The sequence below is a fragment of the Chelonoidis abingdonii genome, chromosome 1, assembly GCF_003597395.2.
Source record: "Chelonoidis abingdonii isolate Lonesome George chromosome 1, CheloAbing_2.0, whole genome shotgun sequence".
In the NCBI taxonomy this organism is placed as follows: Eukaryota; Metazoa; Chordata; order Testudines; family Testudinidae; genus Chelonoidis; species Chelonoidis abingdonii.
This window is the reverse complement of record NC_133769.1, coordinates 230,189,102-230,213,299: the sequence shown is the minus strand read 5'-3', so window position 1 is coordinate 230,213,299 and position 24,198 is coordinate 230,189,102. Positions and strand designations below refer to the sequence as shown.

The 24,198-nt window shown below is 39.8% G+C and overlaps 1 protein-coding gene across 9 annotated transcripts in view; it reads left to right on the top strand.

The window, feature by feature from the left end:
• The window catches only part of BEND2 (BEN domain containing 2), a 36,240-nt gene extending 13,791 nt beyond the window's left edge, over positions 1 to 22,449 (top strand). For 7 of the 9 annotated variants that reach the window (XM_032763389.2, XM_032763392.2, XM_032763395.2 and 4 more), the window contains 10 exons: positions 213 to 367; positions 3,360 to 3,431; positions 3,621 to 3,695; positions 5,739 to 5,843; positions 12,791 to 13,316; positions 14,913 to 15,113; positions 16,034 to 16,155; positions 17,856 to 18,072; positions 19,730 to 19,933; positions 20,406 to 22,449. In XM_032763389.2, coding sequence (XP_032619280.1) covers positions 213 to 367; positions 3,360 to 3,431; positions 3,621 to 3,695; positions 5,739 to 5,843; positions 12,791 to 13,316; positions 14,913 to 15,113; positions 16,034 to 16,155; positions 17,856 to 18,072; positions 19,730 to 19,933; positions 20,406 to 20,641 — 1,913 coding nt within the window. In that variant the 3' untranslated portion in view covers positions 20,642 to 22,449. The remainder of the gene's footprint in view (positions 1 to 212; positions 368 to 3,359; positions 3,432 to 3,620; positions 3,696 to 5,738; positions 5,844 to 12,790; positions 13,317 to 14,912; positions 15,114 to 16,033; positions 16,156 to 17,855; positions 18,073 to 19,729; positions 19,934 to 20,405) is intronic. The other 2 variants (XM_032763390.2, XM_075060210.1) reach the window with 1 other exon arrangement.
• The last annotated feature ends 1,749 nt before the right edge of the window (positions 22,450 to 24,198 follow it).

Genomic DNA, 24,198 nt, shown 5'->3' with positions numbered 1-24,198 from the left:
CGCCAGGATGCTGAAGTTTTAAAAGTAAGCTATTTTTCTTGCTTTTCATGACATCTGTCTAATTCATAGATTCCAAGGCCAAAAGGGACCATTGTGATCATCTAGTCTGACCTCCTGTATAATACAGGCCATAGACTTTCCCTGAAACAATTCCTGTCAATTCAATGGGAGGAATTTTCTAACATACTTTCTTTTAACTTTGGCCTTTATAGGAGGGGAAGGTTTGTCAGTATTGAGTGAGCCAGTGGTGTCACAGATGAGCCATTCTACAAGTGTGCCAAGAGATGGTCAGAACCCAGAAGAAATGGAATATGTTTTTTTGCATAAAAGACGACGACTTACCCCCTCTCTGGTGAGAAATAGCATGGTATGTGTATCTAAACAAACACTTGCTCTGCTTTTCCTGGCAAATTGCACTGCTATTAGCAATTCCAGTTCTCATGTGAGAGAATTCTTATATATTTCCCCCTTTTGTGAATTATTATTATTTTATTACAGTAGTGTCAAGAGGCTTTTATAAGGTTGGAGCCCCATTTTGCTAGGCATTGTACATGTGCAGAGGAAGAGACAGCTCCTTTCCTGAAAAGCTGACAATCTAAGTATGGTCCTGCAAGCAAACCTTTGACATGCAAGCTTATATTCTTCTAAAAAGCAGGATGCATTAGGGACACTTCCTTCCTTTCCGACAGGTTTCTAGATGGAGTGATACCAATCATCCTTCCTTATCTGTTGACCAATGGGCAAATCATTGAGCAAACTATGTTCAACAATAGATCACACAGCTCTCACATTGATGCATGTCTGTGGGCAGAACTCAGTTCATAGCATGGAGCTATGCTTTAATGGCCAGCTGAAGAACATAAAAGAAAAAATGTTTACATTTGAAATATCAACAAATTGGTGTCCTCAGTACTAAACCAGAGCACCAGATTATATTTGAAATTTGACAGTATTACACATTATATGATTTTTCATTTGAGTAGTGTGGCAGAAATTTGGTGTAATTAAAAAAAGAAAAATCAAATGCAGAACAGTTTTTACTGGGCAAGAAGGGCTTCTCACAGCTTACAGGTAAAATTAGCATCTTTATTTTAATTTTTTTTAAGTCTTTCTCCACAGGGTGGCACTGTTGATTCCTGTCTACAGGAAATTTTCATATAACAAGGACACTATGGGCATGTGTACACTGCAATTAAAAACTGGCAGCTGGCCTGTGCCAGCTGACTTGGGCTCCAAGGGCTGCAGGCAGGGCCAGCTCTAATCTTTTTGGAGCCTCAAGCAAAAAAAAAAAAGAGCGCCGTCCCACCGTAACCACCCCCCCCCGCGCCATCCTGAGCGTCGCCGAAGTCCCCACCCCCCCGAGTGCCGCCCAGCCGAAACAAAAACAAACAAACCTTCAGCGCTGCCTGGCCAAACCAAAAAAAAAAAACACCCGAGCGCCGCCTCGTCCCAAAGTGCTGCCCCAAGCACGTGCTTGGTCAGCTGGTTCCTGGAGCCGGCCCTGGCTGCAGGGGTGTTTAATTGCAGGGTAGATATTGGGGTTTAGGCTACAGCCTAAGCTCTGGGACCCTTCCACCTCACAGTGTTCTAGAGCCCAAGTCAGTTGGTATGGGCCAGCCACAGATTTTTAATAACAGTGTACACATATCCTCTTTCTCCTAACTTCTGAAGAGGCACTTCCACAGGCTCTTTTAATGTTACCTGCATGTTTTGTTGTGTCAGCTGTTTTACTTACAATGGTCTTTCCTGAAGAAGAGACCAGACCCTAGCTATTTTGTTCTTCACATTAATGAAAGAAGAGCTTGCGTTAAACCAAATATCTTTATTTTTAACTTTTTACATCCACTTTAGCATCACATAACCTAGAGCCTGCTCCTAGCTATAGTAAGTAGCATTCTGTTCTGAAAACATTCATGGAGCCCTACATTACTATGAGAAAGGCCACCATTTAACTCGCCAGCCACATCCTTACATAGCAATAGTCACTGCTCCAAGAGCCATGCCAAAGAACGTTAGTGCTTCAGGAGTACAAGGACACCAAGTGTCAGATCAGGTATACCCCAACATATAAGGGCTTCTCTGCAAGCAAAGTTGCACTGATTTAAACAAATGTGTGACTTTTAAATTGACTCATTTAAACCATTACAAAAGGCTTTGCAGACATTCTTAAATTGATATTAAATCTGACAGATGTTTGTCCAGTGTCTAGCACAATGGGGCCCTGGTTTCTAGAGTTTACTAAAATACAAATAATACACTAAATTGATCAGAACAGTTTAAATTGTTACAAGAACAGTTTTAAGATATACCAAAATATGAACATCTAACATAGTTTTGCACTGGTTCTAACTAAATCTATATAAAAACTGATATAAGTTAAATCTGTTTACTTATTGGCAAGGCCTTCGTTGTAAAAAAAATAAAAAAAAAATAGGTTTTTGTGAAAGTCAGTGGAAGGATTTCAATTTTTTAAAATTGCAGTGATTTTTTTTAATAACCATTCACTGTAGCCGAAACACTTCTCCATTGTTTTATACATGAGTAGTTGAAAGTGATATTGACTAATAACTGAATACGAACAAAAGTGAAATTGAGTAGCTTTGACCTAGCTGAGAGACATGCAGCAAGTAAACCTTACAAGATGTGAAAAATATGTAGATTTTGTTTCTTTACTTTTTAATAAACTCAAGTGTCAATAAAATGTACATGGATATGTATGTATATTTTATTTTAAACTATTTGTAATCCTTATAAAGGAAAACTGACTTGAAAACTTGTGTCACAGTTATGGTGTGACTAATACTAGAACAAATATATATTAATCTGCTGTGTTTGAAAATATCCTCCTCAATAGTTGTTACCCCTAATATATTAAGCCAGTTCCTTGGGTTCTGGAAAAATATATAGGTCATCTAGACCAGTGGTTCTCAAGCAGGGGTCCGGGAGCACCTGGGGGGGCACGAGCAGGTTTCAGGGGGTCTGCCGAGCAGGGCCAGCATTAGACTTGCTGGTGCCCTGGGCAGAAAGCTGAAGCCCCACTGCATCATGTTGAAGCCTGGGACTCTGAGCCCCACTCCCTTGACCCGGGGCTGAAGCTGAATCCTGAGCAACTTAGCTTTACAGGGCCCCCTGTAGCATGGGGCACTCAGCTATTGCCCTTCTTGCTACCCTCTAACATTGGCCCAGATTTTTATATGCAGAAAAGCATATAACTGTGGCATAGCTGAGCTGTGGAGTTTTTATAGCATATTGGGGGGCCTCAGAAAGAAAAAGATTGAGAACCCCTGATCTAGACTCTTTTATGCCTTGTATTCTGTGATTATTCCTAATTTTACATGTTTCTTAATATTTTATTCTAGATAAGATCCAGGGAAACAGAATATGAAGATGGTGGAAGTGTCATTTATGAATATGAACCAGATTATGAATGTGTAAGTCACTTTTTTTTTTTGTTGGTAATGACTGTTGCTTTGGGGGTTCATTACAAAAACAGTTTTGTGTTTGTTTGTTTTTTCAACATGATATGAGATCCTAAAGCTGGGTGTTTCTCTGTATGTGTTGCTGGCTGCAAAACATCATGACTTTTTTCAGCTTAGCTTCTTTATTTTGGAATGAAACAGGGAAGTGTTGTGTCTGAAGCGTCCTACACAGGAGATCAGCAGAAAACCCTTATGGAAGTCCTCAACTATTGTCAGGTACCACATTTTTTCTCTTTGAAATAGTTTATAAACCTCTGCAAAAAACAAGGCAAAATTATGTCATGCTTGTATCCGTGGTATATATGCCACTGTAATATCAATTTGCAACTCTATTGCACCCAGTTGTTCATTTCTATAAACATCACTTGACTTAACTGCAAATGCATTTTGCTTATTTTTGATTGACGTTTTTATATGCAGCCATTGAGCCTTTTACAATGTAATCAACTTGTAATCAAAGGTCAGTATTAATGCACCATATGTAATATAGAGTCCCTTGATTTACTTCAAGGAATTGCAAGGTAATGGGAAACATTTGGTATGTAGATTTTGAAGGCAGCTGAGGTTTGCTTTTAGAATATTACCTTATTCATAATCTTGTTGTTCAGGCTGAATTAGGAGAATTTATTGCTTATGTTATCTGAAGTAGTAACTGGCAAGCTGAATAACTGCACCAGTGAAGATAAAACTAAATGAATATCTTACTCATACAGGTGAGCTGTTATAGTAGGGCTACTCCTGAAAGTAATGGATTGGCCCTCTGTCCCTTAGAGAGCATCTCCTTCTGGAGTGACTTAGGGCTAAATGTTAATTAATGTCATGTATGCCTTACTGCTTGCACCGGGGCTGCATGATGAGGTCATTGTACGTTGCTTTTAATACACAACAATTTAAACTTTTATTACATCTTACCATGGTGCTTTGGAATCTATCTATATGCAGGTCAGTTGTTACTAAAGTGATACCATCAGCTTGAAATCTAGTTAATTTTATTTTTTAAATTTGAAAGTAATTTCAGATTTTTCACCTGCACTGTTAATTTTTTTGGTTTTATAGCCACATTTTCTATTCTTTTTAAAAATTTCTTTCTCTCCAGAGTTGTTGTTATGACAGAACCACACAAAAAGCAGCAGAAACTGACTGTGCTTTGGAAACAGTTATACTGACCATACACTCTGAAAACACAACTTGTTTCCTCTCTACTCATTTAGTTCAGTAACCTTATGTGTTACTTGTAATAATAGTAGACAAAATTGTTCAGATGTGTGATTTCCTAAGTTGTTTATATGGACAGCTGTTAGCCTTTGAACTCGCTTGATTTACAAGGCTCTTATGAAACGTTGGGGTCTTTACAGGAATGTTACTTTAAAACCTTCATATCTGATTCTCGAAGTAAGGCAAAGTCAATTTTTAAATCTCTGGGAGACTCAAATTGCTGAGCTTGAAAAAAGACTGAAAATCAGCCAAAATGTTCTGGGTACTTTCAACCACATAAGTGTTTTTCAAATTCTGTTTGTATTTTTTTCCCTTGCGTGTAATCAATGGGTGTACAATTGACTTCAGCGTTGTAATCATTTTGAGGCTTGGAGCTGAAACTGTTGCTCTCTAGATCACCTACACTTGTCATTTTACTTTGGAATACATATTCCTCCAAGGTATATTTCCCATTAGTGATGTAGAAATCAATACCTTGTGATCTGTATATCAGTATCTTAGCCAGGTATTTGGAAATATATCATTCTATTTTTAAAGGTCTCTAACTACCCATAAAGTAGTGTTAACTCTCTGATTTAGATGTAGTATGACACTTCAGATAACACATAATTCTTCTTGTGCTACTAGTTTACTTCCGAGTTTGCTTGATATCTCTTTAATGTGAAATAAAATGCACCATTATATTAGATAAAAATCAACTGTATATTGGATGCAGTAGGAGGAACAACCTTTCAATTCTAGTCATGTGCAGGAGGATGTTAAAACAGCAAGAGTAAGTCTTTCCCTGAAATTAGATCTTCGAAAAGAAGCGTGCCTTTTCAAGTTTTAAATTTACCATGTGGTGCATAAGTAAATCAGCGTATAATTCACTTTACAAAATGTATTTATTATCCACTGAACTGCTGCAAAGTTTAGACAGAAATTAAGGAAGGAACTTCAACCTTAATGAGACTTCCTTGCTTTTGTCAAATTCAAATATAGTGCTTTTATTTACTTTTCCTCTAAAAGTAGAAAAATGCCATTAACTTTCACATTTATTGCCAGGCCATGTATGATGCCATTCAGAAGTTGGATAAGAAATTTGATCTGCTTCATCGAAAGGTTTCAGAAATGCAGCACACCCGGATGAAGCCATTGCTCCTCAAACCTGTGAGTATTAAAGATCTGAAATGTTCAGAGTCTCTTTACAAGCATGAGTAGAAATTAGAGGGTTAAAATCTCTCCTCACCTTCCACTGTGGTCAAAAGTAGATTTAGCGTCCATTAGAAGCAGGTTATTATATACTTGGCATTCGTGAGCTCGGTCTTCTGTCGGTGTAGTAGTGGGCAGAGTCAATTTGGTAGGCTTGGGGTTCTCAGGACAAATTTTTTGGTGGCCTCAGAATGCAGCCACCAACACTCTTTTTCCTAAAATACTTAATTCACTTTAGGAAAACCAAATAAATATGCACATATACATGTCCAAATCTCTAATTTATTTATTGCTAGCTAGTAAGTCTGTTGTGAAAAGTGATATTAACCAACATACAAGTATCACTTTTCACAGAAGACTTACTCAGTCTTACCAAGCCTGGGGACAAATTAAGTCCTGGAGGAAGACCAGTGGAGATGTGGGTGGTGGGCTGGGGAAGGCAGCGAGGGCTTGAGCATGAAGTGCTGCAGCCAGAGCCCAAAGTCCCGCAGCCAGAAGTTGCGGTCCAAAGATGGAGCCTGAAGCCTTGTGGCCAGACCCTGGGGCCTGCCACCACACAGCCAGTGCTCGGGGCTAGAGCCCAAAGCCCCGCAGCCAGAGCCTGCTGCCTTGCCACCCCTGAGCTGAAGCCCAAAGCTAGAGCCCCCCCCCCTACCCTGGGAAGGTGGGGGACTCGCTGGCTGCCTGCTCCTACGGCATTCAGCCCCAGGTGACTCCAGAGGGGGGCAGGGCCCAACCCCCGCTGATGGTCTCAGCAACCAATGCCAAGGCGGTGCATCCAGAAGCAACAGGGCTACTTTGTCCTCCCCACCCCACCCAATTACAGCCCAGGAGGCTGTGGCTGCAAGAAAAGCCCCTGGGAGCCACATGTGGCCATGGTGGCCACATTTGAGAAACACTGGGATAGGTGCTCTACAAATTCATTTACAGTAAGGTGGGGAAGAGAAACAGATTCAGGAGTTATACCATTAGCTGGTGTAAATTGGTGTAGCTCCTATGACTTCAAAGGAGCTCTGCCAATTTACTTGTGATGAGTCTCTGGCCTGTTAGTCAGCTGGTTTTTTGCTGACAGAGGAGGAAAGTTTCTGCATAACTCACAGGTTGGCTGGTATGATTTTTTAAGGGAATTAACTACATTTAACTGCCTTCCTGTAAATGAACCGTTATCAAGTTATTGCACATTTAACGTACTGTTAAAACAGACAGAATATTAAGACTCGTAATTTATTAGCAAACTGCGTTTAAAGGAAAAGCATCAGAGATGGTTCTTGAGAATGCTGAGAGAGCTGTATAGCCGTCAACAGTACTGAACAGTTTCTCTGATGTAACGCTGTTCAGCAGCAGTGATGTCATGAGAACACAACAGAATGAAAGACCTTTAGTCTGTCTGTCTACCCATCATCAGAGCCGCCAGGCCAGACAGAGAGAGAGGAGTTCTGAATGCATTGCAGTTGATGAAACAGTATATTGTGGTTGTAACTGGTGTCCTGACAACTCTTTGGACTTGAATGTCCAATCATCCAAAACTCTCAGAGCAGAGACCAGTCTTGCCCACCACTGTGGAGCACTGGAACCCAGTGGCCTCTCTCTCACACTTCCTCTCTCTTCTCCCTCAACCTTCATGGTCACAGGGAACAGGAACTGCTTTAATGCTCTCCTGAGGCTAAAAATGACCTGAAAGAGATTTTTCAAAACATTTTAAAACTCTTTTTTGCTGCTTTTTCGCTGCTTTTAGACTTCTAAGGCTATCCTTGTTTCCTTTTGTTTTTTATAATGCCTGCTGGTGTTTTACCTTAAGTTTAAAATATCAGGAATGTCAGCAATTCATAGATTACTATTATTTTTTAAATAGTAGGGACCATTTTGATCATAACAAGCCATGGAAGAAATCTGGTAACTCCTGCATGTTGCCCAGCAACATGTGGTTGAACTAGTGTGTATGTTTTAGATTGACATCCAGGCCCAAATGGATGCTAGACACTGTGGCACCTAACTTTTAGGCACTAGGAAATCAATGGAACAACAATGGGATCCACAAAGCCTGGGAAAAGATAGGTGTCCTAGCATGCGATCCACAAAGCCAACATGTAACAATGGGAGAAGCCAATGACCGGGGTGTGTGCTAGACCCTACCGCTTTCACAGAGATATAGGTGCCTCCCTGCAGCCTGGATTTAGGTGCTTATCTCTCTTAATAATCCACAGCTGGGTCCCCCTTTCCTGCAGTTGATTTAACAAAGAATTAAAGGAGAGTAATATAATTAATGCCAATCAACATAGATTTATGGAAAATAAACCTGATATGTTTTTGATGAGATTACAAGTTTGATTGATAAAGGTAACAGTGTTGACATAATAGACTTAGACTTCTGTAGGGTGTTTGACTTGGTGCGACACAACATTTTAATTAAAAAAAATCAGAAAGACTGCAGGTAATGCCAAAGGTTAAGGGGTGACTTGATTACTAACTATACGTACTTATATAGGGAACAAATATTTAATCCTGGTCTCTTAATTTTACCAGAGAAAGGTACAACAAAGTCTAATGGCTGGAAGTTGAAGCTAGACAAATTCAGACTGGAAATAAGCTGCACATTTTAACAGTGAGGGAAATTAACCATTGGAGCAATCTGCCAAGGGTTTGGGATGGATTCTCCATGTTGGACAATTTTTATATCAAGATAGGATGTTTTTCTAAAAGATGTGTTTTGGAATTCTTTTGGGGAAGTTCTATGTCTATGTTATATAGGAGGTCAGACTTGATGAGCACAGTGGTCCCTTTTGGCCTTGGAATCTATGAAACCATTTCTTGAAGGAATGAGTTAGGGCCTGCCTTACTCTGTACAAATGGAGGGAGATGGCAGGAGGTGGTGGTGTCACCCACCTTATACTTTTTAGATTAGTGGTTATAGAACTCATGTGGGAGACAGTCTTTTAGTTCCCCCGTCTGCCTGAGGGAGAGGATTTGAACAGGGATCTCCCACACCTCTTAGAAGAGTGTTCTAGTTCCTGAGCTATAGGATATTCTGATGTGGGGCTCCCTCAATCTGTCCTGTTGAAGCTGTTGCACCTTGAATAAATACAGAGTCATTGGACCACAGAGTGAAGTCCAGAGGTTTAGCACACCCACCTGGGAGGTGGGAGATGGGAGACTGAGGGTGCAGTCCACCTATTCCGATAGCTGTTTCATTGTTTATACACAGTAGAACAGCATCAATAAGAGAGACTGAGAAAAGCCCAAATCGGAATATCTCAGTGGTTAGAGCACTCTCCTGAGAGCTGGGAGACTCCTGTTCAAATCCCTTCTCTATGGGAAGGGGAACACTCACCACCAGTGCTGCCTAGTGGCTGTGCAGGGGGTGTGGCAAGTTGGATGCCCAAGAGGAAGACCCCTTTCTTACTAAAGCTCCACCCTGCAGCAGTCCATCCTTTAGTGACTCAGCTCTCCAGACAGGTCACACTTTCAGTCCACTCCTTTTGGGTTATGTATCAAGAGTCTAATAATGTGGAAGTCTTCAGAATTCAGTGAAGGATTCAGGGCTTCCCCTGAAGTCTTGTGGTCTGGACCTTTGTACCTTCATGGTCTTTCCCCAAATAGGTTCTCTGCCAAGGAACAGACTTTCATAGTTGTCCCGCTTTAGGAGTTGGTAGGGGAAGCCTGGGTCTACGCTCCGCACTGGGCTCCGATCCAGGGCCCAATGGTAGCCAGCTAAGTCCTGCACCTTGTGGTGCTATGCAGCCGACTTCCTGGATACTTCCTACCTGTCCCTCTCTTCCTACAGGGTAAAGCAAATAGCTAAAACACAAATAAAGTCTCTGCCTTCAGAGAGTCACAGGTCCCTTCTTTATAGGCTTGGTCAGGTCACTATCACCATGCCTCAGGCACCGGGAGCTCCTGTGGTGCTCCTTTCCAAGGGTGTAGGCCAGCTCACTTCCATTATCTGCTTGCCACTGAGCTACTCTGCTCCTCTTTTTAACTTCCTCCTCTAGCTTGTGCAGACTTTGCAAGTATTCTGGGAGAAGGCTGGCTGGGCCCCAAGTAGCTCTTTAGCCCTGTTCTTTCCAGTGTTGGGGGCTTGTACACCCCATCACACTCCCCCTCTGGTAGAGAGGGAGAGAACTGAATCTAGGTTTCCCATATGCTGGCTGAGTGCTGTAACTACTGTGCTAAAAGTTGCAAAGTAGGTACGATCACTTTCTCTTCCTCCTCCTGGATTTTGAATCAATCTTGATCCAATAGATGTGCTCAGAGCATGCCTACCGGACCAGACTCTTCAGGGAAGATAGATGATGTCCTCCCCTGCTTCGTGGGTCACACTGGGCTTAGATAGGAAATAGACATCTGGACACATAGAGTGAGGCAGCAGTGTGCACACTCAGAAACATAAGCCCCTGGGAAACTTTTATCCTGAAAATGTAGGTGCTGAGGTGCGTTTAGGAACCCACAGGCTTACATGGCAGTGGAGGGGAGTTTGTGGATTGCAGTGCTGTCTAAAACTGGGATTTAGGGACCTAAATCTGGGGTTTAGGTGCTTAAGACCCTTTGTGGATCTGGGCATGTAACACATCCCTGTATCATCTGTTCCAATAGCTACTTATTCTTTCTGTTAAAAATTACATTTATTTTCAGTTTGAACTTTACTGACTTCAGCTTTTAAACTAAAGAGTTCTCTAGTCTCAGATAGCTTCTCCATGGGTAGGTAATTTTAGGCCATGATCAAGTTGTCTCTTAAATTTCTCCTTATTAAACAGAATAGATTGAGCTCCTTTAGTCTCTGATAGTAAAACATGTTTTCCAGGCCACAAATTATTGTTGTCATTTCTGACCTCCCCTGTCTTTGCTGGAAGAGTTGTTGGGTATCTTGGAGGATGTATATTTTTAGCGCTTATTCCATAGCTGTTGTTGTTTTATAGTCTCACAAAGGCATTCTTTCTCCGAAATGTTAATAATTGAAATTAAAGAATGTTTAGTAACACCTATTTCTTCTTTCAATTGCTCCAGTTTTATTCCCTTAATGCAATGGTGGGCACCCTGCAGCCCATCCGTGGCAGGCTGCGAGACCGTTTGTTTACATTGGCATGGCCACCTGCAGCTCCCAGTGGCCATGGTTCACTGTTCTTGGTCAATGGGAGCCGCAGGAAGCAGCGGCCAGCACATCCCTGCTGTCATAAACAGATAGCTAAGGGTTAATATCTCTTTCACCTGTAATGGGTTAGCAAACAGTGACCTGCAACACCTGATCAGAGGACCAATCAGGAAAGAAGATACTTTCAAATCTCGGTGGAGGGAAGTCTTTGTTTGTGGTTTTTGGGTTTTGTTTTGTTCTCTCTGAGTCCTGGAAGGGACTAGACGTGCAACCAAGTTTCTTACCAATCTCCCTGCTACAGTCTCTTATATATTCAGAAATAAGTGAGTATAAGTAGAAAGGCGGTTATAGTCTTTTGATTGTTTCTGTATTTGCAGCTGTGTAGTCTGGCTGGTAGCAGTGTTTAATGTGTATTTGGCTGAAAGTTTTTTAATGTGTATTTCTGTTGGAGAAGGCTTTCGATCTCTTATATGCGGAAAAGACCTGTATTATTTACCATCTAGATTACAAGAGATAACTTTTACATTTTTTCTTTTTTTTTATTAAAAGTTTTGCTTTTTTAAAACCTGTTGATTTTTTCTCCTGGTTAAGGCTCAAAGGAACTGAGTCTGTACTTACCAGGGAAGTGGTGCGAGATAGGGAGAAAGAAGGGAGGGGGGAAAAAGGGAATCCTTTTGTTTAGATTCACAGAGTTTGAATCTGTATTGCCTCTGGGTGAGGTGAAAAGCCTCTGTTTTAAGATTCAAGTTGTTGAATCCCAGTGATCTTCTAAGGTAACCCAGGGAGGGAAAGCCTAGGAGAGGCACTAGTGAGGGAAAGAGTTTACTTTCCTTGTATTAAGATCCAGGGGGGTCTGGGTCTTGGGGTCCCCAGGGAAGGTTTTGGGGAGACCGGAGTTTATCGGGCACTCAGAGTCCTGATTGGTGGCAGCGTATCAGATCTAAGTAAGCTGGTAATTAAGCTTAGAGGATTTCATGCTAGTACCTCATTTTTGGACTCTAAGGTTCAGATTGAGGAAAGTATACTATGACACCTGCGGCCCACGCCGCTTCCCGCAGCTCCCATTGGCCGGGAATGGCAAACCGTGGCCACTGGGAGCTGCGGGCGGCCGTGCCTGCGGACAGTCAGTGTAAACAGACTATCTTCTGGCCCACCAGCAGATTACCCTGATGGGCCACAGGTTGCCCACCACTGCTTTAATGTCATCACTTCACAAATCGTTTCCCGTCATCATGGAGTCTTCCAGGTGAAATAGGGCCTGCACTTCTAATGCATCAAACAGATAAAAGGGTGTCAGGCTGAGACCAAACAAAACTTTTCTGCCCTACTTCATTGTAAAGAAGCCAATCAAAATAAAAGGTGCAAAACCAAATGTTTTTCCTTTAATGCAGCAGCAGGAGCATCAACTTGGAGCTCAGCAGGTTGGTGACACAAACTGATGAATTTTTCAGCAAATATTGTACAAAAATATGCCCATTATCAACTACTAATATATGGACAGTCTGTTCCTCAGCTCCTTCTTTAGCTCTTGAAGGAGTGTTATGCTAGCAGGTGATTGGGAAGAACTTTAGAAGCAGGAAGCAAACACAAGAGAAGAATGTGATGTTGGTGTCTGGACTGTGGAAACCCATGAAGATAGAGTCCGAAAAACATGCAATAGTTAGATTCATGGTCAAGAAGTCAGAGCTATCTTTATGAAAAGACTATAGTTAATGCCAGATGCTTAGGCTGAGATCTAATCTCTCTTGTTCATGAAGGAAAAAACAAAACAGATTTGTGCAGTTTTACATTAATTATTGTTTTCTTATCACATTTGCAGAGGCCCATTGGATTTACATACAGAAGTTCCAATCATTTACCCCATGGAAAAATTAGAGTACAGAAACCAGTGGAAAGAGAGTCAAGTCTTCATATCTCCCCCCTGGGACAAGGAGGGCATAACCCATCGATGAGGGTTAGGCTACAAAAGAGCCATCTCCAGGCCAACTCTGCAATAAAACCTGTTCAACAAGCTCTTCAACCTGAATCACAACAACCTGTGCTTAGGCAAAGCCCACCCCTACCCACTATAGTCTCCACTCACTCACTGCATCCACCATACACAGTGGCTAACAGGATCCCTGACCTTCCTCCACAACCAAGTCTTGTAACCACAGTCATGGAAAGCACTGCCAATGTAGCATCTTCAGGCGTGGGTTCCCCAATGGTGTCATCAGTGATGCCAACCCCATCTGAAACCGGTTTGGGGAGAAACACCATGATGATGAATTACAGGGCCACACCGGGAAGTGCGAATATTAGTAAAGAACTGCCATCTTCTTCTGTCTCTATCAATCCTAGTTTTGGTGAGTTACAAGTCACATATGCTTAGTAGAGTAGAGTGGAAAATTACAGTGAATAAAAGGCATGCAAAAGGCCTCCATTTTTTTTCTTTAACAAAAATAAATGAGCAGAGCTGACTTTCTCCTTTTGCATTTTAAAAGTGGATTAATAGTTAAAGCCTTCTAAATAAAGCTATTGGTGTGCATGATATACAAGAAGTCACTTTAACACTTGAAGTCAAATATTCAAAAAGTTACTATGTACACTATACTAACACAAATACTCAGTTAATTCTTACATGTTACTGATTATTCTGATGTGCAGAATAACTTGAGCACTATAACAAATCTTAGTTTTACAGCAAATATAATGCTTCAGGATTGCATTAAGAATGAGCCCTCTTCTTTCACTGTCCTGCTGATACAAGCTTTTTTCATGTCAGTGGTACAGAACAGCTGGGACTCCCTGCAAGTACAGTGAGCCAATATGTGACAGTAAAATCTCAGCAGCCATTACAGTGGAAGTGCAGCATATTAGAGTTTCTCTAAATCTAAGGATTTCCTTGGTAATGCTTTCATGTGAAAACTAAATAGTCTTGTATATAATAAATACGTACGATAATTATATAAAGAATATGTCATCCGTAAAGCAAGGTGTGGAATATAACTTACAGTATGTTCTTCATTTGAGAAAGCAACTTAATTGTTTTGTGTATAAGGAATGCTAATTCTTGAATGGGATAAGGAAGAGGTTCTCTAATATTTTCATTCTGTGGACTGTTTTGTAAGAGAGACCCACAAATGCTCCATTACTTATTTTTCCAAAATGTTTAATTCTGTGGATCACCAAAAAAAGCTCCATGAATCATTTCACCATAAGAGGCTGGGAATGTGTGACAGGGGATGGATCACTTGATGATTACCTGTTCTGTTCATTTCCCTCTGGCACTGGCCACTGTCAGAAAACAGGATACTGGGCTAGATGGACCCTTGGTCTGACCCAGTAGGGCTATTGTTATGTTGCAGGTAAGTACACATGACACAGGCAGATGTTAAGTCCCTTTATGATTTACATATACCCTGAGTCATGCGGAAGGCGGCATTTATTTATTTATTTATTTATTTGCATTTTCAATAATTTTCAGATTACCGATTATTTACATTACTCTAAAAATAAATGAAAGTGTTCAAAGGTGCCTCAACTTCTGTTTGTGCACACCTAATAAAATGGACACTCACACCTGATACCTTTTGTGAGATGTTTTCTTGAAAATGTGTATGCAAGTATCTGCACGAAGTAGGTCATTCTGAAAATTTTCTCTTTTATACATTTAAATGCTTTTTAAAGATACTATTACTATTATTTAATCAGTTTTGAGTGCTTGAAACAAATGAGCTAAGAATGCTAATTTAGTCAGAATATACTGATGGAAGTTATTTCTGCGTCTCCTGTAAGTGCAAAGATAGATAATATATAGTCGATCTAGTTTTGGTAGTGAAAGGTTAGGAGATGTGAGTTTACTATGTCATAAAGGCAAAGAGAAAAAATTGTTTGGGGAAGAGCTCCTTCTTTTAACAGATTTGTGCTAATCTTTTAAAAAATGTTTTTGCTTTACAAAGAATATGTTGGTGACCCAAAGAGAAATGTAAAGGTTCTTGGAAACTATTTGATGAAAGCCAGACAAAAGACCAAACCGAAGTACGCAGCACGTTACCTAGTTCGTGTCCTGTTCCCCAAGGAAACGTTGCTGTGTAGCATTATGGGTGTCAGTGCCCGGGGGCGCAGAACGTTGGATCCTAACAAGGTTGCTGCGGTTAGAGGTATGCTGACTTACAAAACGTGTATAATTCACTTTTCTTCCTTAGCAGTTTTCTTGGATTCTTAAATTATGACCCTTACATTATGTCCTTCAGTCTACCTTTTTGTGACTCATCATCCAGCAACTATTATATTACCTGGTAGTGAATATTGCTCGACTCTGTACCTTTTGGGTTCTGTGGGGAACTTTTATCTAGTTACCCTCAAATGTTCATTGTAAACTCTTTCAATATTTATGATAGTTTCTCTGATTACTCTAATTTCATATTTTTCTCATTAATCAATCAGACCTGATCATATTCATTTTGTATCATGAGGCCATAACACACATAGGACACAAGTTAATGGACATGTCAGCATTTTTCTCCTAACCCTCCATTTCTTCCTTGTTTGAAAAGTGATGAGGGTGGCAACATTTTGAGAAATGCCCTTCCCAGCCCCAAACCCACATGTTCCCACCTACGCACACACTAGCTACTCCTCTTTGTAAGACTCACAAATCAGGCATTCATTTATTCTGTCTGGGCAGAAAGCAAACAATAGTTCATATGAATAACAGAATGATGTATGTTATCCCACTTGCTAGTCCTGTCATCTCTACTGATAGTCAGGTAGTTTGTTTGACAATTTCCATGAATCTACTAAGAAATATTGAATACAGAAAATGCTCCTCATCAGGTATAGGGAAACTTTTCTGATGCATCTCAGTTTTGTAATGAGATGCAGAAGTATACTGCTGCCTACCTTGAAAGTACCAGTCTACCATACATTTCCTTAATATAAGCTAAAATCAAAAACTCATTCACAAATCTTGGTAAGCACTTGAAATTGATCTCATTGTGTTCGCTTATTTGACTAAAGCTCTTTTTAGTGCTTCTTTATTATTACATAGTTTAAAAGAATTCCTACATTTTGTGTGCAGAATTTCTTGCAACTCATTTCCCAAATTATGACCTGAGTGAATATGGAAGAGACTGGAAAACCTGTATCACAAACGTCAATGCGATGATCCGCTGCTTACGCTGTGAAACCAAAATAAACCCAGTAAGTCATCTCCCGGTGTAATAGTTATTAATGAGAGAGTAAATGTTTCCTTACAGAATTAGATATATAAGTAAGTACCTCACCACCTGAGCCCCATAATTTAAGACTCTTTGGGACTTATTTTGTCATGGTTCAACACAGCTCCACTGACCCCAGTCACAATGGTATGTGTGAAACAGTGTCAGCATTTTTATATTTTATAATATTAACAAAGGACACACACATGCAAAATCCTAAAATGAAAATACAGTAATACTTGCCTATAGGTAGTAAAATTTGTTGCAACTTGTACTAATTTTATAGAATAATTACCAATTTTACCAAAGTTTAAGTAGCTAGTTATTAGAAGACCTGTGTGATCTGAATTATTCCCAGTCATCTAACCATTTAAGAACATGAATAAATCTTTGCAGAATTGAACCCCTGTATAACTAGCTACCCCACTCTCCCTGACTTCTATCAATAGTGCAAATTATCCCTTGTTAGAATTTATTTTTAAGAGCTCTTCATTAAGGATCAACTCAAACACTTTTAATGGCCATGGATTAATATTTACTTAAAACAAATAAAGTTACAAACAAACAAAAAAAACCTTTAGCAAAAATTACTGTTTAAGAACTGTTACTAATAAGTATTTTATTTCTTACATTTTTCAGTATTTAACTATTTAAATAAAACCATTTGCAAGTGCACTTGTTTGGTTAAACTAATGGAAAGTGTTTACCCTTTTGTTTATCATACCACTACTATTAGGGATACACAAATTTATCTTAACCTATTGATGGACAGTAAACTGTCTCCATGTCACTGGAATTTACCAATTAATGTATTTATAGTCTATTAACATTATTGAAAATTGATGAAAACTCCCTTGTTATTTCCATCCATCAAACCCCTTCAGTCAGTGTCCTTCCAAAACAATCTGCACTGACTTCAGCAGTGTCTTCTGTTACTCTAAATAATTGTACAGCAGGATCCTTTCCCAGAAGCCTTAACAATTATTTCACTCCCATATCTTGATCTATGTTGCAATAGCTAGGGGCTCAAAACAGTGTTGGAAAGATGGCTTACAAGTTAAACGGTTATTCTGATGTGCAGAATCAATGCTGCAGTTGTTCAGCTAGCTATAAAGGTTTCCCTGGGAAGTAGTATCTCTGAGATTTGTGTTGGGTGTAATAAAAGGATCAGAACTACTCTACCTACACTATAGCTCTCCTGGCCTCTTTAATTTAAACCAGGGATGTCGTCTGTCTTCCTGTTGTTCACGGATAATAGTCACCGTTCCACCCAAAGTTTCTCTAGCATGACTTCCAGCATTTCTCACTTTATCCATTTTTCCTCTCTACCTTGCAACCCTTGGGTCTTCAGTGTGTCCAGATTATGCTTCCCCAAGACTGTACCTCCACTGTATACTCTCATAGGCCTTCCCACATCTGGTCACATATTTCCAGCCTTTGCATCACACTGGTATTTCACCCCAAGAACACGAAATCCATGCAACTCAGTTTCCAAATTGCCTCATTACACAAGGACCTCAACAATTGGCTGGCATATGGCTCTTGTGGTTGAAATGTATGGTTAACAATTTCTCAAATTTGTGGAATCTAATTCCTAATAATGTGGAAATAATTTGACACACTTCACTTGAAAACTGGTAGACTTCTCCCAAAGCATATGCTAATCCCATTTGTGTGTTTCAGGAGACTACTGAAGAGAAGGAGAAACCTGCTGACACTCCAGACACATCCATTTATGTGGATTTAAACTATAATGGGGAAGATAATGACGTCAATTCTCAATCCTCTCAGAAAATGACCAGCTCAACAACAAACAGACTTCAGAATACCACATGGGATAAAGTCCCTGAGGTGTTCCATGCACCTTCATCCAATAAACTACAGTCTTTGGAACCAATGGGTAAGTTAGGAGACTTTCATCTTCTGGATTAACACAAATTGCATTTTATACAGTTGATTGAGAAGCAGCATATGTTAAGATTCCAAAACTACTGTGCTAGTTTAAGTACAGGTAAGTGAAATCATTTGTGATATACAGCACCTTGAATCCCACACAGTGGTAAATGGGGTTTACTGACCTACAGGACTGCTTTCCATTTTTCCCAAGACAATCCTTCAGTATAGGTAATATGTCCCCTCATGGCAAACAGACTCTGGCAACAGATCACTTGTGTTCCCCTCCACCCATGTCCTTATCACAAACACATTTGCACTGTTGCTGACTAATTAGATTCGCGATCTCATCTGTAAAATAAAATAGTCCATCTAGCATTTCAGGAGTTCATGCATTATTACCCCATTTTCCCACTTTATATGAGAAATAATAGATGTTCCAAGGCAGCTTGGCATATTAAAGAGGCAGAGAAATTTTCTATATCCTAATCTAACAGGCAGATGTGTCACTGTGCTAAACTTCATAACAATTTCCCATTTTTTATTTTCTTCCATTAATAAAAGTGGACAGTTTATAAATACAGCAGTAAAACAAGATACTACATGGCATGCAATGGCTATAGAGATCTCTGGGGGAAATTCTTTGTGGCCAGTTCCCCAGGAGACAATTGATTGGGTGGGACTTGTATAGGGCTTGAGCAGCCCACGAAAGAGGTGTCAGGACCCTCTTACTCAAGAGGCCTCGTAATTGACTATTCTTTTGCTACATAAAATGTACCTTTTATTCAGTGTGCGGCTCACTTCTTCATTGAAATTAAGTTGTTTCAGAGTAATATAGAAGAATGTTTATTCTATTTTCATTCTCCACCCACAAGGTTTGAATACTATCAGAAAGAAGCAATGCTTTTATTTCTTGGAAGGACTAGTTATTTATTTATTTCATTTTATTTTTAAATTAAATAACACGGTACAGGAAGCAGTCCTGAAGCAAGTCAAGTTGCATAACTAGCATTTCTAAAATGTGTAGCAAAAGCTCTGTTATGCTCCTGTACAGCAGAGCAAATATATATTTGAAATAAACTTTTTGGCCACTTGGGGTGGCTTGCAAGTCTAAGCCATTGTGTTTAAAATACCTAGTGTTCCCAAATCCCACATTCTACCTGCATTATTACAACCATTTAGATACATGGAGTTTTATGCATTACTGCATGTAAGACTCTTCAAGGAGCAACTGTATGGGTCACACAGATAGGACCTAGATTTCTGAGGATCCCATCTCCTTTTCTAAAATTGTTCTTCCTCTCTTCCACATTCAGTATGTTGCACACTGGTTGTCTGCCTAGCTAACTATCATTATTCCATCCCAGAGCTGCTGAATTTTAGTTCTAACTACAGTGATTCATTTCATGAGTGTGCACATATCTTGTATAGTTTTGTCAAGTGGTTGAGATCTTTCAGGATGAAAGATGCTGTGTGTGTATCTGTGTGTGTGTGTGTGTGTATGTACACACATACATATACACAAGTTATTTCTTCTGCCCTTTCCAAGTAAGTAGTGTAGGGGAGAAAAAAAGTCTTCCAGTATAATGTTGTCCTTTGAAAGCATGGTAAACACGATTTCTGCAATGAAAATAAAATATTTCTCTCTCCAACTTCCTCTCCAGAACATCTTGGGAGTCCATGGCGCAATGTTCAGTTGCCCTTCTCAGTTATTTATGTAGCCAAGGGGAAGTCTCGACCAGAGTTGTCAGCTCGCTATCTGATTCGCCATCTCTTCACAGAAGATGTATTGGTGAAGAGCAATGTGTATGGTAATTTGGAACGTGGCATGTGTCCACTGGACTGCAACAGGATCAATGCTCTCAGAGGTATACACAGCTAAACTCTCTTCAAAAGATGAGCTGGAGATAAATAAAAATTACTAACCTTGTATCCATAATAAATCACGCAGCTTCCGAAACATTACATGAAACTGCCATGAGATTAGAGGCACAACCAGTGGGAGGAACGAAGGGGGGATATATTTTTACCCCAACTCCTGATCTCTGCTAGATTACAAAACAAAACAAAACAAACCCTGTCCACATATTATCTCCCTAGGCCATCTAGTCACTTTTATGTATTTCAACTTTTCCCATAACTTTTTAAAAATAGACTTCATCATCAGTCTAGCTTGACCCTTGTAACTTAATGGTGAGTTTGACTGTATTCTGCACTGGGAGAATGCACTTCTGAATACTTGTTTTGGCCCAGTTATGTCCAAATAAAACATGCAAGCAAAACAGAGCTTGCATAAATAATTGATAATAATGCCCTACTTATCTGGTTATTTGTCTTTAGACTTTCTTCAAGAGAACTACCCATCCTTTGATCTAAAGGAAACTGGATATGATTGGAAAGCATGTGTGGCTGCCATAAACAGTACAATCCGCAGTCTTAGACATGACCATAAGAAGGCTGCAATTGGAGTCCGAAAGAAAGTTTTGGCCACACCGCCATCAAGTGAAAAGAGTCCTTCGCAAAGCCCTACTTCAGTAAAGCCGTATGAAAGTGACACTATCAACCTTACAGACTAAAATGCTAGCTGCAGTCATGCTGTAGGTTGTCCAAAATACTATACAGAAGTCAATCTTGTCGGGTTGTCCCCAGCACTATATAATATACTCCACGAAGCCAAAATGGCAGAAGACCTGGGGTCCCTCCCTTCTTGAGTCACTGGCACTCATTCCCATCATAGAGATGCTTTACTCCATTCACGGTTGCATGATGGGCACTTGTCTGACAAGCACCTACTTTCAGTGAAGTATTGACCCCAGAAGAGATCAGTTTGCCTTGAGGAGGTACACTGCACAGAAAAGGAAAATGATTGTCCCCCGAGCAAAAGAATAAGGATTTAAAAGCCTATCTGGGTCAAGCTTGTTATGTTTGGGGAAGGAAACTTGTTCTAACAGCTAGATGATATCGAAAAAACGTATAACTTAGAAAGGAGAGTGTGATTGATATTGCACCACTTTGAGTTGTCAGACATCTTGTTTTTTTCTCCCATCCTGCAGCAGAGATTTTGTTGTAGGATAAGGGAAGATGAGGGCAACTACAACAAATACAATTGCGGGTAAGTAATATTTTTCCTCTTCCCGATGGTTGGCTCCTGTCTGGAATGAATATTAAGAAAGAATATATATACAAAAATATTCTGTTTTCTTTTACTCAATGTAAAGTACAAAATATATCCTTTTGAAGGGATAATCAAGGACTAGCATTTCAACATAACCCACTGTTCCATGTTTGTTACATGTCCCCCTCGGTGTCTAATCCGTTGAGGATAGGAGTCTGTTTGAGCTTCCAGCTGGAGAACTTGAGTCCTGACCCACCAATGAAGCCAATGGAAAGCTTTCCATTGGCTTCATTGGGGATGGCATCAAGCCATCGGTCCTTTAGCTCAAGCTAAAGAGACTCATGCTTTAGCTCTGTATGTCCTGGGTCATGATTAAGATGACAATCATTACACCTATCCAGATTCACCTATAATAGTCACAACTTTTAGGTTTCTGGGCAGTTTGTGCGAACTATCAAGCATATTTGCTCCGTTTTTTGTAGGTTGTTGGTAGTTAGAAGCATTTGACATCCCAACCTTACAAAGTCAAACCCTGAGAGGTGAAAATGCAGACTCTCTTTTCAGACATTGTCTCCAAGATAGTCAGGATTGCTGAGTTTTGTCCCTCAGAAATAGTTACATATGTTCCTTTTTTCCTCCCTCCTCCATAAGATTTTATACATAATATGTTAATAAAGCATCTTATTTTGGAAATTACTTGACTGTAATAGTCATCATAAATATGTGAATAGAAAATAACTTTCCTTCCATTTTTTACATGATTGCATATACATTTAGGCTTAAATGAGTCATTTGAATGGGTTTATTTTCACTATAGATTTTATGCCATTATTGTTTAGTCCTCAAATTAACATTTGAAATAGAGTTGTTCTTGTCTATGACCGACAAACTATCATTATTCTTCATTAGATCCTCCTTGCAAAATACCAACAGTTTTAGAATCTAGTCTGTAGGTATTTCCAGTTACAAAAATCAGAAAAATACCAAAAATGCTTAGATATTTTTTCCCAGTATTTGTAGAGAATTTTTCCACTGTCATTCACAGATGTAAATGTCAGAATGGCATATTTATAGACCTAGCTAACTAGCACTGACTTCTGTCAATGTGATGTGTACCTCTATCTTCCATTTTGAAGAGACCCAAATAACTGAACAAAAAATAATAATAGTTTCCTCATAATTATACCAATTTTTGTTAACTTTTATAAAATGTATTTTGCCCTTAGGAAAGAATATTTTACAAATAAAACTAGAATATATTTGCTCCTTTCCTGAGTGAACGTGTATTAAATACTGGTGTTTCTTGTTTGGGGACCATGGTTGAAGGGTAGTTTTACCTAGAAAGGGGTTTTTTGGTTTCCTGTCAGGGACATGGGCTTTGGGAAGAGTTTTTGCCTAAGATTAGCTGGCTGCTTCTGCACATGTTGTAAAAAACTGATTATTTTGGCTATCAAAATCATAGGTAACCAAATAACATGTCGTTTACGTGAGGAAGTTGCAATGGGTTGACTAGAGAGATAACTTTAAACTGAGTTAGTTAAGCCAGAGCAAACCCTTGTATGGAAATGCTTATTTGGGTTTAGCTTAGGTCGATTAGGAATCTGTTTTAAGATAACCAAAAACAAGCCATCATAAACTGAAATAAGCATGTCTGCAAAGGTACTTGTACCAGTTTAACTAAATCAGTTCAGGAATTAATTTAAACTGGTGTGACTTTCTTGCGTAGACAAGATCTTATTCTGATATGATTCCAGAATGTAGTTTTGAAACTAGATTCAAGGTATTCGTTTCAGCATCTTTATACATCAGACTTAATGGGCAACTGACACAATTTAAGTCCAGAGGCCACTGCATGTCTACTTAGTAACTGTAACATTTAGAAAACTAAAACTGTTGTTGATGCTTCCATTGCAGACATATGTGAATGATGGTGAGTATAGTTTTTTCACATTTTAATGCAGTCCAGTTTTTAAAATAGAACATGCATTTTCTTTTTTCATATCCAAGTTTGAAGAACATCCAAATGTAGCCATGAAACCTGGGTTTTGCCCATATGTTACACTGAGACTGAAAAGAGCTGTTTATCTAAAACATTCTAGAATTAATTTACAGCTTAAGATTGATTCTGCAAAAATACAATGATACAAAAGTAAGTATTGCAACAAATTTGGGGCCTGATCCTGCAGTCCCAGCTCAAACTATGGACCTTAATGGAAGTTTTGTTTAGGGCCTGCAGAACTGAGCCCTTCAGCATTAATTTTCAGATCACCACTCTCATGGGAAAACCTGGAGCAGGAGCAAGAACATCTCCACAAATATTCCCTCAGTTTCCAATATATTGTTCCTGTGAGATTCACAGAAAGAGCTGGGGGAGGGTCTTTCTCTGAATTCTTAGATCTTGGTGGTTCTGCTGGAGGTTATAGCCATTCACACGGAGGTGGTCTGTCTCCAGAACAGAATGTTGGGTGCCTTCCTCCAGCTCCCAGGCAGCACAGCTTCATTGCAGGTATGTTACCAGACACTCCTACTCACCACACCCCTAGAATCTCTCACCACGCTGCCAAGGATGCATGGGTGCGTGCAAGAGAGAGAGGAAGAGAAAAACAGTGAGCATAACAGGTCCACCTCCCCATGCACAGCAACCCCACTAAGGTCTCATGGAGGGATATTGGGGAGGATTGTGCTATGGAAGAAGGACGAGATCTGCGTGCTGATGGGCCCCATGGAATGAGCCAATTCTAACTCTTCCTGTCCTCCATTGCAGGGATGTATGTGTGTTTCGGAGAGCAATTGGGGGCTGGAATTCCATGGCTGTTGGTCACATTCAGTTATGCAAGTTTCAAGGCATGTGTTGAAAATATCCAGCTTGTGGGCAGACTCAGATGTAGTAGGCATAATTCGTTCCTTGGAACAATAACATCAATGTGTCAAAAGAAAAATCTAAAATAAGTTACTGAAATGAATATATTGATACAATTTATGTCCATACATACAGATTCTAGTAAACCAATGTTATAC